The sequence below is a fragment of the Elaeis guineensis genome, chromosome 10, assembly GCF_000442705.2.
Source record: "Elaeis guineensis isolate ETL-2024a chromosome 10, EG11, whole genome shotgun sequence".
NCBI lineage: Eukaryota > Viridiplantae > Streptophyta > Magnoliopsida > Arecales > Arecaceae > Elaeis > Elaeis guineensis.
In genome coordinates this window covers 15794760-15810733 of record NC_026002.2, presented here as the reverse complement: position 1 = coordinate 15810733, position 15974 = coordinate 15794760, and the positions used below count along the sequence as shown (strand labels likewise).

The following is a 15974-nucleotide window of genomic DNA, read 5'->3' as shown; positions in this document are numbered from 1 at the left end:
GGAAACAGATCGATAGAGCACAGTACTTCAATCTGTTGCTTGGGAGGTTGTTTCTCAAGTATTTGAACCTCAGTAATTCCACTAGGAGGGCCTCCCTACCTTTTCCTCCAAACAGAAAATGTCTTAAGCACCCATTAAGTCAATTATAGTTTCTCTCATGCCTATTAATACAAATAAAAATTAACAAAAAAGGCAATGGCAGAGAATCATGAACTCTAATTACAAGGTTTAACTAGAGAGATTTAATGTGCTCATCAAAGCACACAATGATCCATATAAAGAGCAGAAAGAATCCTTTTACTAGCAGAAACATGAAACATCAACATGCTGTAGACCCCTCGACTTTTGACAGTCTAATAGACTAAATAAGTTTCAAATTATGTCATACTCAATTCTGATGCATGAGATCTTAAAACAACACATCATTTACGTGTTTGAGCACTTAAGTTAAGAAGGAACATTTTCATTTTGTTATTTGGGTGGTAAGACCTTTTCCATCCGAGTATTTAGACTCTTCACACAAATGCAAAGTCCCCGTTGACCCAGAGGAGAGCATTAACGATAGCAGTATGAGGTGGCAAAGACCCTGCCACCCAAATATTCAGACAGCATCTGGTTTATTGACCTACTTACTTTCTAACATAAGGCTTATCAAAATAAGCCAATACTGAGCTTTTCATGGCGAGTTTTCTTTGGTCCCATATCAGGTATCATAGCATAGAGATCCCCCAAGAACACCTCATAAATACCTTAGTAGCAGGAGGCACCTCCTACACCCACTGCACACATCCCAAAACTGCATTCAGCATGTCCAAACCAGATAAGACTAGGAAATGCAATTCAGAAGATCTCAAAGTTGATCAGAAAAATGGAAACACTTATATCGTGCTTTATGCATGTTATAATCCCTTTTTGGAATTAGGAAGCAAATTTCTGCCAGATGTTTTCATTGGAAATAAAAATATCCAACAGATATAGAAGATTACCTATAAATGTCAGATCCTCCGTCTTTATCTTGTAATCAATGGCTCCTAACCTACGGCTCCTCTTCATTCAAAGACCGATCCCTAATTTTTAGGGTTCTTTCCATCCCTCTAATATAAATCCAAAATAGGTTCGGATTGGGTACGGGTAATAGTACACCCCGCCCCGAACGCGATCCGGTTATCTTTTGTATATAAAGCCAAACACAAAACCCTAGCCATCTATCGGCTCTCTGCAGCTCCATCTCCTTCGGGCTCATCCACTCCATCACCGTCAAGCTGCTCCCTGATGACGCTAATGACAAGGGCGAGGACGAACTCGTCTTCAGCAAACTCTTCCTCCTCCTCCTCCCTTCCCACCCACTGCCGTCGAATCGTGCCCTCCTTCCCAAGGCTACACGCTCCCTTCTTGAGATCAGGATCAAGTTCCACTAGCTCTTTCCCCTTGCGGCTTTGGTCCTTCTCCATGCCTCGTCAACGAGTATGCCAACGATAAGAAGCATCTCGCTGTCCATGGCCACGGCGACAAAGTATCCACAAACGGCTCCAGGCCACCACCTATAGGAAACCGTGTCCGTGTCAAGTCCCACGAGAACTCCACCATCCGGTGCCATGGGTGGTCCTTAAGATAAAATTGCTTCGACCCACTCCACTTCCAGAACAGCCAAAGCTGGATTTGGAACTGGAGGATCTCTCCATCCTCATCATTCTCCTCCTCCGTCGTAGCCGCGGCTCCGCCACCAATGCAACAAAGGTCCACACAGAGGGAGATGCCCAGGACGATACGGGACCAGCAGAGGGCAGCAAGGCCAAAATGCATCTCGTAGATCAAGGTCATCAAGCTCGAACCCGTCACCATCGATGCCTGTGACACCCCAACAGCACTGCAGGTAAGCCTTCTTCCCACATTTTTCCTTTTTTTTTGCTTTTAGCTTCCTTCTTTTTCATTTCATTCTCTTTTTTGGAGATCTATGGGGAAGGAGAGAATCCTAGAAGATCAGAGGGGTTTCAACCGGTCAGTGGCGGTGCCATGGTGAGTTGGAAAATTTTTGTCGAAGCAGGTATGGGTTTCGTCTAAGCTTCCCAATTCGGCCGCTTCAAGCCCCCGACCTCCCATCCGATTAAGGTAAGTCTTTCTCCAAAATAGATTGATCATTTTTTTTTTTTGCTTTTCGCTTGATCGGAGATCGAAGGGACTCGGGATTTTTGATCAGAAGAGGAAGAGGATTTCGAGTATATCCGATCAGATCCATCCTTGTAGCCCGACCCAAGATGAGTACGGGATGGATATGGGTATGAAATTTTTTCCTCGCAGGGCGGGTAGGGATATTGGCCAACCCAACCCATTGCCACCCTTAAACTCACCCCTATATTGTCTAAAATTTTATCCATTCATAAGCCTACGGGGCTACAAACCATGTAAACAAACATACATGAAATAACAAATTGATACATACCCAATGTGCATAAATGCATCCAACACTTTTCTGGTCATTTTTAACTCCCCAAGTTCTTATTCATGCAATACATTGATATTAATAATAATCAAGATTCATGGACTCAGTATCGGAACCCGTACCGGCCAACCAGCGGTATGGATCGGTATGGGTCTGTACCAAACCAGACCAACACGAACCGATACAGGACAAGGAACAAATCGGGAGGAAAAGAGAGAAAGAGAGAAAAATAGAGAGAGAGGGAGGGAGGAAGAAAGAAAAGAAGAGAGGGAAAGCCATCAGAGAGGCCGCTGAACGACCTCCGACTGGCCGTTGTGGCCGCCGAACAGCGCAGTCCATGCACACGGCACCGCGAGCATAAAACAGAGACGACACATCGTCCCTATTTTATGGAGTTTTTTTTAAAAAAAATCCGAAACAACATGAAGCTGGAAATTGATTCGTCGACTTCACTTAAGTGAAGCTGGCAAACCAAGTGCCGGCTTCACCATTCATCGTCCTTTTTAAAAAAAAGATAATGAAGAAACAGGAGTGGTAACCATTGTTCCGCGGCCGTGGCTCTGCCCCTATAGTTTCCACCGCCTGATGGCCTTGGCGACCACACGACAAGCTCCGACGGCCCCTCCACCGACTGCACTTCCCTCAGATACGTCGCTCCCTCCTCTCTCTCTCTTTCTCACTTATAAAAGCCCTATCGGGTGATGGTCAAGCTGCGGGGCTTCTACGGCCCTCCGACAGTCACAACGGACCACCGTCGGCCTCCGACAGCGTCTATTCTCTCTTCCTCTCCTCTCTCTCTCTTCCTCTCTTTCCCTCTCTTTCTCCCTCAGCGCCGGCGTCTGCCACTTTCCCAGTCAGAACCATCCTGATTTCCTGCCGGTCCGGTTTGGCACGCCCCGAACCGTCCGGTTCGGGACGATTCTGAAAATCTGACTAATAATTATCACAAATGCCATAAACCAATCAAAAATATGCGCTCAAAATAATGGATACAATTTTATACGCTTCAAAGAATCAAAATTACTGATTAACATACACCTTTGAAGCAACAAATGAGCACGTTATGCCATACAAGTGTTCTTTTAATTATTTCCATGTAATTCATCAATTAATCTTTTCATTTATGTAATCCCAAAACACATTCTATTACCAAGGTATAAAGAGACAGTTCGCAGAACTATTTGATTATGATTGATGCAAATAAAGATAATAAATTCAGGAAAAGAAGCATGAAGCTAGTAGATATGGAATGAATAGCAAAATGAATTCAGTGAAATGATAGAATTCTGAAAGCTAACCTTGATGAATTGGGGAGGCATCCCAGCTAGCTCTGGCTCACCAAAGAGAATGAAACTATTATCACTATTTAGGTTCTGGACATACCGCAAACTTAGTTCATCTATCTGTGATTTTAATTTCTCCATTTCCTCTATCTTGCTCATAGTCAGGTTAACACCATTCCGTTCAAATTCTCTAACCTGTCACTGGACAATGAGGAATCAGTATGCAAACTTATATTGTTTATTGCTAGGAACAGATGACTGAAAATAGAAAAAATAAGATGCCTGCATATCATTTGACTACAAAGAATCATTTCTGTCACTGTATTGAATACTTAGAGCTAACAAACACTATTTAGTTATATAAATGAACATATACCAGTTATGAACCCAATAATGGAAAAGATCAAACAACCACCTTCAACAGGTCAAATGCTGGTAATGAGTGGCATCAGCACACAAAGTCCAGTGAAATGCACTTATAGGACATCCTGACTTCTAAGCTACCAAAAGCATCACTCAAACTCTAACTTGAGTCATGTGACAGAGCTCTGAATAGTAAATGCTTCTTGATTTCCTAGAAGATATTCAGCTCTCTAAAAAGGATGTAGATCAGTCACTCGGATTCCTAGGCATCAATGACACAAGCAGCTATTGAAAGGGGTGGTAAGGAAAGTGAGTAATGTTGAGATCTAAAAATGTGACAGAACTAACAATGAGAAAAAAACTGACAAACTAACAATTGGAGGCATACATAATGTCAAAGAAACATAGCAAAATAGATGAAAAGAACCACTGACCAAAGATAGCTAAGTTTTTGACCCCTTCACATGAAACAACAAGGCACACTACATATTGACATAATAAAACTGGAGTTTTATTAATCTCGTGGTTGATTTTTGTCCAAAGTATCTTCCATCCTTTAGTTGAAGACATTGTGTCTTCCTTTCTTCCAATAACTTATAATAAGCAATTGGTGAAAAGGATTATTGCAGAAGCAAAGTAGGAACAGGGAAACAATGCGGAAACAATGATACAACAGTCAACAATTGAGGTAAAAATATTTAATCAATAGGGATTGGTCAGATATGTGTGACTAAGATGGAGCAACAATGGGTACAAGTACAACTACTAAGTACTTCGCATTCAAAAGCATTTCTTAAGTGAATGTGTCATAATAGATAGGAGCACCTTGCAACTTAAGCAAGAAGATGCAGTCATCAATTAAAAATCATACATGTCAACAAGGGCTAAACAGTTAGATATTATGTATGTGGAGTCAGTAGTATACCATGCCAACCCTTGCTACGTGCTAGCACAAATTGGCATGGAAAAATATTCAAGGATGATGGAAAATGCATCTTAGAAATCCTATAATAAAAGTAAGAACTAAACATGCTTTTGACATTCAAACATGGATTCTGGCTTTGAAAACACGGAAAGAGAGAATCCTAAATCATTCTAAAGGAGCACAACATTGTTGAAGAAGAGATCTTAGACATGTTACACTAATTTAAGATTTTGGAATCCATAAGAACAGATCTTATGGCACAATGCCCACTTACACACTATTTCGGGACTAAATTCAAGTAAAGCTTATTAAAATGTCTTAGACTTCCTACATCCAAACCCTTCCTATTGACAACCCTAACTATATATAAGAAGCACATGAAACCACCAATTTCCTAACAAAAACCCGAGTATGTATGACACAGTACAGATCATTACTTCTCTTAAAAACAAAGGATTTCTCTGTGCATATGCATTGATAGCTAGGCAATACTAGATTTATGTGTTATCTTAGCTTTAACTATTAATGTGTCATATCTTTTAATCAAATATGTAAAAAAATGCATTTCCACCTGATAGCCATCATATGATGGCATTTATTCAATTACTCCACCAAATTTCAAGGCAGTAGTATAGAAAGGATAATTCTGTAAATTAAATCGGCTACTTATGTGCAAAGACATTCTTGTCAAGCTTATGTTAAAGGTAGTACAGGCTAAAAATATTAGCTGGGTGACAAACTGACTACACTCTGAGAAGCAGATAGAAAGAATACCGCTCACCGTGGCATTTATGTGGACAATTTTGTTGTCACTAGAATCATCTTGAATTCTTAAAGAATTCTTGGAAACTAAAGTTTAAATCAAAAGGTCTGATAAAATATTTCCTTGGAAAGGAGGTAGTTGTCTAGAAGGCGCATATAGATTCATCAACAGAATTATCATCTGAAACTACAAAGTGAGACGGGGAAAATCAAAGTCAGATGTATAAACACTAGTTCTATTAATTTCACTCAAACATTGAGTGGATCATTTAGAAAAGAAAAAAGCTTGGATTTTGGGATTTTTAATAGACATACAAACTTATAATATGGATTGATATACTTCATGTTGTTATACGAATGTTTGCAATATGTATTCTCCTTGTATATAACCTTACATGTGATGATCATCCGGTACACCAATATCCACATTAGGCAATTGCATAGATATTGGTAATATACTTAGTTGCAATCCATGGCTTGCCTGGAGCTATAATCCACAATATGGGAGCAGCACACCTCAATACAAATGCCAAAAATTTATTAAAAAACGTATGTGTAGCGAGCTGTACGGGTTTAGTACACGGTTGATATGTTCTATACAGCATGATATGGGCCAGATTCACCCATACTGATGCGCAAAGATCCCTACCATACAGGAGGCTGTGTTGAAGTGAAAAACAAACAGTTATGAATAGATGAACGCCAGAAATTGAATAAAAGGCATGGATGGTGGAACCTTTCAAATTATTTCGCAAGAATTAGGGCATCATGTCGAAAATGTTATAAATTTTTACAATGATACAATGTTCAGCCTATTAATCTTGCTAGACATGATGGTGTCCAACAAGACAACCTGGGTGAGAAGCATCAGCCTGGACCAGCAAAACTTATATTGTTCAAGAGAATCAACATATCCAAATATTTTATAACAGGACACAAGTGCAACAGCTAACATTTTGGAGTATGAACAGATCACATGCAGATTGGGTTTAAGAGAATTGTACAACCCTTCAGTACCAAAAACAAGTTGATATGGTTTCTGTAGATCAACTAATATTTTACACTCTCAACTCTCAAGTACTATTAATTTTTTATTTACATAACTGCAGGAAAAAAAGATCTCAGAAAACATATGAAATTCTATTTTTCCTCCATTTATACATAACTCTTGACATGTAATGCCATTACAAATCAACCAACTTATCTTTAATGACTCATACTTACTTTAATGGTGTATATTAATGTTCATATAAAGAAAGAAATGGATTATTGTTCTGCAAATGTATAACAGAAGATTGTATGCATACAGGAAGATCACAGACAATTACATATCGAAAAAAAACATAACAAATGAAAGAGTTGCCACATTGCCCTAAGCAAAGATATTGCTTACTGGATTTTTTGCAAGATACCATAAGAAGCACAATAATAAGTAGCGCTTTGCTATGCATATCCTTATATTTCCTTGCACAAGCGAGCATTGGACAAAGCAATAAAACCAAAAAACTGTAAGTTCGTAACATAAGATGGTAAAAAGATTATGTCCATAGGTTACCATTTTTAAAGACAAATTTAAGTAATACATCCCTTAAATATGAGAGGTAAGTAAATAACATTGTATTTAGCTAGCAGAAGTATCATAAGGATTTGTCAGAATCTCTATACCAAGCATTGGATGTATCGTTTTGCTTCAGAGCTTAGCCATTCTCCTCTATCAGCAAATGCCTTGACGACACGATATACATCCTCTCGCTTTCTGGTCACCTTGCACAAATTATAAAGATCTTATACCATAGACGCAACCAAAACAAATTCTAACTAGCAGATGCCTATAAAGAAAAAATATTATTTCTTTTCTAGTAATGAAAGCCAAAATATTCAGTTTAGAAAGTCCAAACATCATCTGGAATGCATGAATATGCAATAAGTTATATATTATGATTTTCTTTGTTCCATAAAGCAAACTCAGCAGCTTTGTTTGTTATATGGTTAGAAAAACTTTAGTGTCTGGTCATGCCGGATCAATTTTATTTCAGAAAAAGAATTAATAATATCAAAAATGCAAACCATTATTGTATAGTGAAAAATTATACCATTATTGTATAGTGAAGAATTATACTTACATAAGGACACCTAGATTGCATGACATTTACCATTAGTAGTTTTTATAATGCGTCATTCATTATACAAAATCCAAGTTACAATAATCATATATAAAGCAAAAGCACATATACAGTACAAAATTTACTGCAATCATGTGAGAGTGACACCACCTAAGCCCAGGTGAGATAATAGGAATTGCAGCAAATGACAGGTAGTCAGTCTCTAGGAAAAATGACATTATGTATGGAGGGAAATAGAGTGCAAGACATAAGAAAAAGACATAAATGATGAGTGAAAATTATATTAAAAAAAATGAGACTCCTCTAGTGAAGAATGGTACATGTGCGGTAGGTAAGGTGAGTGTGTGAGACCATTCCCTTAAAGAGCATACTGAAATTGAAAAGCTAAGGCATACTAAGAATCAAATAATGCAGATTGGTAAACGAAAAGGGTAAAATGCTACACCTGCACATCAAAAAATGTAAATCTAATCGTTTCTCAGCTTCAATACTGGCTTTGCGAACATCATTTGAAGTAGATACCATTCTTGGAAACAGACAAGATTGCACCAAAGGAAATTGGTAAGCCTCTAGTTCTGCCAAAGGAGCGATAACATTTGCATATGTTACCTGCACAAGATATTGTTTAGAAAATCAAAATGATCATGAGTAACCTCTTCTGCATGCATAATATCGAATAATTAACAATTTGTTCAAGGGTAGACTATGTAATTGAAAGCTTGTCTCCAAGCAACCAGCACATTCCACAGTCAGATGAAGTCATCAATTTGTTCTGATGCAAGTTATCATGTTTTGCCCACATGTCGTGAAAGACTGTATGGATAAAAATCAAAATGGGGGCAAGAAAGTTTAACATATAGAATAGCAAGTTCAACTTATCACAAATATAATAGCTGATTATGCATAAACTTCATCAGAGAGAACTCCAATATGACTTTGGAAATCAACCTTCATGGGTAGCAATGGAATCAGAATCTAAAAAGCCAAATCCACGTGGTTCAAATAATTTTCCTGTCTTAAATGGATCTGGCAGAAGGCCAATATGTCAAATATATACATGAAGAGAACCCATTCCATATTGTTCACATTTCAAGCTTGGGCATAACACATCCGATATGGCCCAAGAATGCCACTTATCACCAAGAGGCCATCTAGAAGGCGGTCTAATAGATAATTACAATTCAAAAATTTAAACCAAGTGAAAAAATAAATTTGTCATAAGAAAATGAATTTCTCCACATGATTGAAAGAACCTCATTAAAAGCAATAATGGCTTCTGATGAATGGAAGAAAATGTCAAAATTGAGAAATGGTCACTACATTGCATATGATCGCTAGCATGGAAAAATATTTAAACAAAGCACATACTTTCTCAAGGGGAACCGAAGCAACCAAATCATGTATTTCTTTTGATTTAGAAATGATTTGGTCAGTCAATCTCTGAATCTCTGATGCAGATAGATTGACCCGGACACTTGAACCCAAAAGATCTGCCATATTACAAAACAAAAGTACTCAATATAATTTACATATACAAAAGAAACATATTAGTGTAAAATTTTCAGATGTCAAACAAGTTTAAAAACTGTGACTAACATCTTAATTTAAAGTAATATCATATAGCAATGGTTGACAAAGAGCATCCTTTATAAAGAATAGACCGGACACCCCCACATTACAGGGTAAACTCTGAACATAGAACTAGAGCAGCACGAAAAATTCAGCCATTAAAACCCCAATTTCTTCATTTCAATTTGCCATATACTCAATTAACTATGTCGGCGATGAGAAAACAATCCACCGCCTTGTCATCACCATGTCAAATATGGTGTCATGCACAACAAATAAGCCGATATATCATTTATCTTCTTCATATGCAGGGAATACAGTAGTGTGCTTCATAGATTAGTACAGATAGTTCAAAAATGTGTCTGCAGAGATAAGACATTAAAATTGACAGCACCTAGCCCAGAATTAGTAACATTTTAAAACCATGGATCATATAGAATAAGTTTGTTTTTGATGTTTTGATGTTGCCCGTCGAGGCTTCACTTAAAAATCATTTGTCAAGCAAATTTGGAAAATGGTTTCTCTCTACCTTTACTGTTATGAAACTCATTTAACTAACGTAATTTTTTAACTAAAAAAATCTGACTGAGGAAAAGTCAATTTGATTTAATAATGCAGCATATGATAGTTATGCAATCCATACCTCATGATTCATGGCCATCACCTTCTGCAAGCCCCATTTCTCAACAAAGTTCGTGACAAGAGGCCTCGAGATATCAAAACATGTGTTGCACAATCATGGAAACTTAAAAAGGAAATTATGGTTCCATTGAAAACTATATTTGCAATCAGCATAGAAGCCCATGCCTGGAGATTCATGTCAAAACAAGTTGGTGGGTTCGAATACCCTAGGCAAATTCTGGACCATAGATAGCAATTGGTGGTGTAATATTTAACTCATGCATCCAAAAAGGTCAGAAATTGTAGTTATAGTTATAAGAATATGTAATAGAAAGCAGCCACAACAGAGCTTCATCAAATTGGTGGAGGTCTTGATTGGAACAACTTCAATTTAATGCAGCATCGAATTATCTTTATCTTGAATCACATCAATCAGAGTCTAAATAGGGAGATATGGACAAAATAGTGAAGATCTATTTTGCTTAAAGTCAATGACAAACCCAGTGATGATTACTGTTTTGCCATTCCACAGATTGCTCAGCCCTACTCTTTGTTCCTTTTTTTTCTTACATTTCTCCATGAGGGAAGTTTGTGTATTAGACTTATAGAAGATATCTTAGTTTATTTTCTCATTGAAACCGAATCTTATATGAATTAGGTGATGAGTCTCCTACATAAATCAGACAGTGAGTCCTAACAATTTAAGGAGAAACCATATCCTGAACCTAGCAGTACATAAAAGTGGTAATCTTTCACAACTTTCCAATTCCCCTGAGGCAATGATATCCCTAAGTAAATTTCTCCCTTAAATGGTGTCTCCACTCTTAATTTTAAATCTTCTTAAAATTTAGAAATTAATTAAACAACCCGATATGCGAAATCCTCAGCAGCAATTTGTATTTGCAAATGCATCATAACCGGTACTACAAATACCCAATATGTACTCTGAGACAAAAACAACTTGAATAGAATTTAATTTCAATGCCTTTGCCTTCTTTCTTCACAGTGAGGTGGTGACTCCCTATTGAACCTGCAGTGTCAATCTGGAAGGAATTTGAAGGTGTCTTGGTGGTGATTCCAAGAAGGGCAATGTGCGACCCTTTGCCAAGCCAGTATACTGTTTCCATATGCTAGCGAAGGTCAAGCAGCCATAGTTCATTTAAAAAGACTCAGTGGCATGCTGATACGTTGCTAATTATTCCTTTATTTTTCCACTCTTATTGTTGTTTATATAATAGAAGATACTTATTGCTTGACAGGTCCTAATGGTGCCAAAGTACTGAAATAAAATCCAGGTGTGTTCTCTACCAGCAGACATCAAAGTCTGAGCATCTGCAGCCCATAATTTAAACTGCTTCTGCAATCATGCCCACAATTAAGCTCTTGCCTCTGCATGTGCTCGCATAAATCTCCCACAGGCCATTTCAACCCAAGGAATGCTTTTTTATATTCCCATGGGCCTTCATATAATTCACAAGCGTAGACCATGCAGACCAATCCAATTTTAAAGTGGGTTGGTTTAAATCCAGATGTTGAACTCAAATTTTAAGTGGCTGGTATCTGGAGCAAGCAAACCCCTGACCCAGCCCTACCCATTTGCAGCCCTAGTTGAGTCACATCTGCAATATTTGATTCTTCCTCTCTGTCCATAGCACATCCACTGCAGCAGCCTAAGCAATAACAACAATGGAACAACCATACATATATTTCCGCAAATAAATCTGAAACAAAATTTGCGGCCTATTTCACCCTACTAGCTCGCTTCCCTATGTTCATGATAAAATTTTCTGACCTATACAAATCTTGTGCCTTACCTCATCACTATTTCCACTATACTGCTAACCCATCATAGCAGAACCCAAACATAACCCCCAAATACTGCAAATAACATAAAATTGAAATCTTGAAAAAAGATCATAATGCCATCTTGAAATACTTGGGAAAACCCACAATTCAACTTATAGTACTCCAAGATCTAATTCATATTGTAAGAACCAGCTGGTTCAGCCAGCCCAACACCTTTAACCCAAACAAATTTGGGGCCCACCCGTAACCCAAACCAAATAAGGGATTTATCCCCCGTTCCACCGCCTCCCACCCACGTGCTCTCTTTCTCTCTTACACACGCACTCTCTCTTTCTCTCTCGCACTCTCTACTCTCTCTTGTTCCCCACATATCTCTTGCTCCGCCCTATACTTTTCCATCATCATCATCATCATCTTCTTGTTTCCTTCCTCTTCTTCTTCTTCTTCCTCCTCCTCCTCCTCCTTTTCCTCCTCTTTTCTTCTTTTCTCTTCTTTGGTGTGGTTTGCTGCCTCGAGGTTCTCTTTTCCATCAAAGTGAGTAAACCCTAAGCCTTTCTTGGCATTTAATCTGATTTAAATCTGGATGCAATTATTACATGGTTTGGGGTAATAGGAAAAATATGTTAAAGGAAGATTGTTGCTGATTTTGGGACAGACTGAATCTACCTATGATAGTCCGAGATTTTTAATTCTTTAATGGTTAAGTATTTCAATCTGAAAATTTAATTGAGGGTTGTCAACTCATTGCTCAACCACTTCACAAACTTTAGAAATTTTTAGATGTTATTTGGTAGAATAAATAAATCTTAGATTGGGACTGTTGTACATGGAAGAGCAGTTAATCAGAAATCTAGATTTTAGAATTTTAAGAAATTCGATAGATTATTGCTAGAGAATGATATGATACTGATTTTAGATATACTTGTATGTTTCAGATTAATAGGTTCCGAGGAGTATCGGTAAAGCACTAGATAACCTGATAGTGGATATCTGCAAGGTCAGTAACCTCTACCTAATCAAAATAATTGCATAAAATGATAAATATATATAACTTGAGAATGTTTATTGATTTAATTGCTGCCAAATACTTAAAAAATTACACCATTTATTGGTTGTACCGGTGTTACTGAGCCAAGCATGAATCATAGAAGTATGAGTATTTCAAATATCGAGTATTCATAGTATTTTGCAAATTGATAATTATAGGTTTATTAGAATGATTTCTAATTGATAAAATTCTAAAAAAACTTGGTATGACTCTTCAGATTCATGTTAACAAATATGAATATATTAATTTAGAAAATCATATTTGCATGTGGATCTTGAACATATGATGATTATTACCTTCATAGATTTTACATGTTGATTCAGAATCTTATACATTACAACTCTATATATGTGTTATGGTAATGATTGTTTGAATTAAGTTTGTGTATATGTACTGAGCTCTCAGTCTACCTACGTTATGGACCCTACCACATGAAGATTATACATTGGCAATTGATATTGATTGTTCCAGAACTTGGCACTATAGACCTACTCTATAGGAATAAATACGGTACTATGGACCTACTCTGCAGAGGTTAAATATAGTACTATAGACCTACTCCGTAGGGATTAAATGCGATACTATGGGCCCTATCACGGGGATTATGTGGCCATAGTGTATAGACTGATGAGCTAATATAATGCTTTTGAAAGGTGCAATCTTGTGATATTATCTGAAACTTTGGTGTAATCGTCTGATTTCTATGTAGATTCTAAAATATTTTGAATTTATGCATGAGTTTTTGGTTTACATGGTTATATCTATGTTGCAGGGCTATAAATTTGACTCTAGCTATAAATATTTTGTTGTTATATTAATTACCATATCACATGCTTATTTGGCTACAGCTGCTTGATTTTTTTAATTATGTCTTAGCTACTTACTGAACTATTATCTCATTCTTTTTAATTCCTATATTTTTACAGAGCCCGAAGCTTGATGAGGATAAGTAGAGGTTGGATTGTGAGACTAGAGCAAGGATCTAGTCAGCCGTCTCAGACCAACCTTCCAAGATTTTGTAGAACCATCTTTGTACTACTTTATGTGCAAATATGTAAATTATGTGACTGAAGTTATTTGTGTACGACAGATGTGAATGTTTTATTTTAGAATTCGAGTCAATCGATCTTAATTGTGAGTACCACTTTATTAGTTTAGTATGTTATTAACAGGTTGTATGCCTTGCATGCCTACAAAAACAGTTCTTTGTAGGCATGCGGCAGCTGTTTATGTCCTTGATATCTAATTTCATGATCGGAGTGTGACAGTTATAGTGGCATCAAAGCATAAATTTGGACCCTTAGGAATAAACCCTAGGATAAGCATACGAGAATGCTTAGGTTATTTTAAGTGTTAAATTTTTTGAAATAAACCCTAAGATGAGTGTAGGTGGGGTAGACAGTTGGAATTAATTAGTCTAGTAGTTGGGATAGTAAATTTGAGATTTTAATGTATTGATGTTGTTTGTCCTCTCAACTATCTAGAAATTTATAAATCTTTATTATTGTTGTTTATTATAAATCAATTCAGCCTACATTGATTAAGAGAATTAAGGAAGCTCAGAGCAGCAATTCTCAATTGCAAAAATCAAAGGTGAAGTAGAAGTAGGTATTCAACCAGAGTTTTGTATTCACAGTGATGGTTCTTTAAGATTTGGTACCAAACTATGTGTGCCTAATATTGTAGAACTGAAGAAGGAAATGTTGAAGGAAGCCTATGATATGGCTTATACAGTATACCCTGAGAGCACTAAGATGTATAGGGACTTAAAGCAAAATTTTTGGTGGAACAGTATGAAGAGAGAAATTGCTCAATATGTGGCATAGTATTTGGTATGTCAACAAGTGAAGGCTAAACATATGAAAGTAGCAGGACAGCTATAGCCTCTTGACATTCTCAAGTGGAAATGGGAACATATTACAATGGATTTTGTAGTTGAGTTACCTAGAACCTCAAGTGGTAATGATGCTGTTTGGGTGATTGTGGACAAATTGACTAAGTCAGCACACTTTCTACCGTTCAAGGTTGGCCATTCACTTGAGAAATTGGTGAGGCTATACATTAAGGAAATTGTACGATTACATGGAGTTCCAGTAACCACAGTGTCGGATAGAGATACTAGATTCGTGTTTCGATTTTCGAAAAGTTAGCATAAGGCATTGGGAACCAAGCTAAATTTTGGTACCACCTTTCATCCTCAAACAGATGGTCGATCAGAAAGTTCAGATCTTAGAGAATGTGCTGAGGGCTTGTGTTATGGATTTAGGAGGCTCTTGGGAGGACACATATATTGTTAAAAATCAATCTTTCCAGAAGGATAGCAACACCAATGTATATCATGACCAAGCCTTGCCAGACTTCAAAATTAGAAAACAATGTACGCATTCTCCAAGAAAACAAATGGAAAAAGATGTATAGATACAAGAAAAACGCGTGCATCAAGATAAAATGCCAGTCTAATTCGAAGAACATCAGTCTAGTTCCCAGAAAGGAAGAACAAAGTACCTCTCTTCTTCTTCTTCGCTTTCTGGGCGTTGATTGCTGAGATGAGGAGATTTAGGCCGACGGCCACAAGCGCCGCTGCCCCCGTGAATGCAAGTATTCTCCTCTCTCTCTTCCCCTTGGCCATCTCTAGGGATTAACCCTCAGAACGAGGAGAGAGAGGGAGGAAGGAATTGGGATAAAAAGGATCGGAGGGCGACCAGGGAGCATGAAAGGGTTAAAAAGCCGCCAGCTGGTTCGAATTTGGAGGGATTCGAACATCTGGGTTGGAATCAACCGTTGGTTTGTACTTAAACGGCTGGATTTTCTCTGGCAGAATGGCGAGGAACCGGTTGTATTATTAGAATAGAACCCGACGGATTTTACGAAGAAGGGAAGCGTTCGTTAGGAGCACCAGCGATACGCCCACGCCTGCACCCACCCTGGTTGGGTCTTGCTTTCTGGTCCCACGATGTACGTGGTTGTGAAGGGCTTTGGGGTAATGGAGGCAATGGTGACAGAATTGACCTGATCCAAGGAGGCCAACCTGACA

The 15974-nt window shown here is 37.7% G+C and overlaps 1 protein-coding gene across 4 annotated transcripts in view; it reads right to left on the bottom strand.

Moving 5' to 3' along the window:
- Nucleotides 1-15641, bottom strand: part of LOC105053005 (probable thimet oligopeptidase) — a 40604-nt gene extending 24963 nt beyond the window's left edge. For 3 of the 4 annotated variants that reach the window (XM_010934003.4, XM_019853379.3, XM_073244052.1), the window contains exons 1-5: nucleotides 15446-15640; nucleotides 9265-9386; nucleotides 8342-8505; nucleotides 7439-7529; nucleotides 3739-3918 (exon numbers count right to left, since the gene is read on the bottom strand). In XM_010934003.4, coding sequence (XP_010932305.1) covers nucleotides 3739-3918; nucleotides 7439-7529; nucleotides 8342-8505; nucleotides 9265-9386; nucleotides 15446-15569 — 681 coding nt within the window. In that variant the 5' untranslated portion in view covers nucleotides 15570-15640. Of the gene's footprint in view, nucleotides 1-3738; nucleotides 3919-7438; nucleotides 7530-8341; nucleotides 8506-9264; nucleotides 9387-15445 lie in introns of all 4 variants that reach the window. The other variant, XM_073244053.1, reaches the window with a different exon arrangement.
- Nucleotides 15642-15974: the final 333 nt, after the last annotated feature.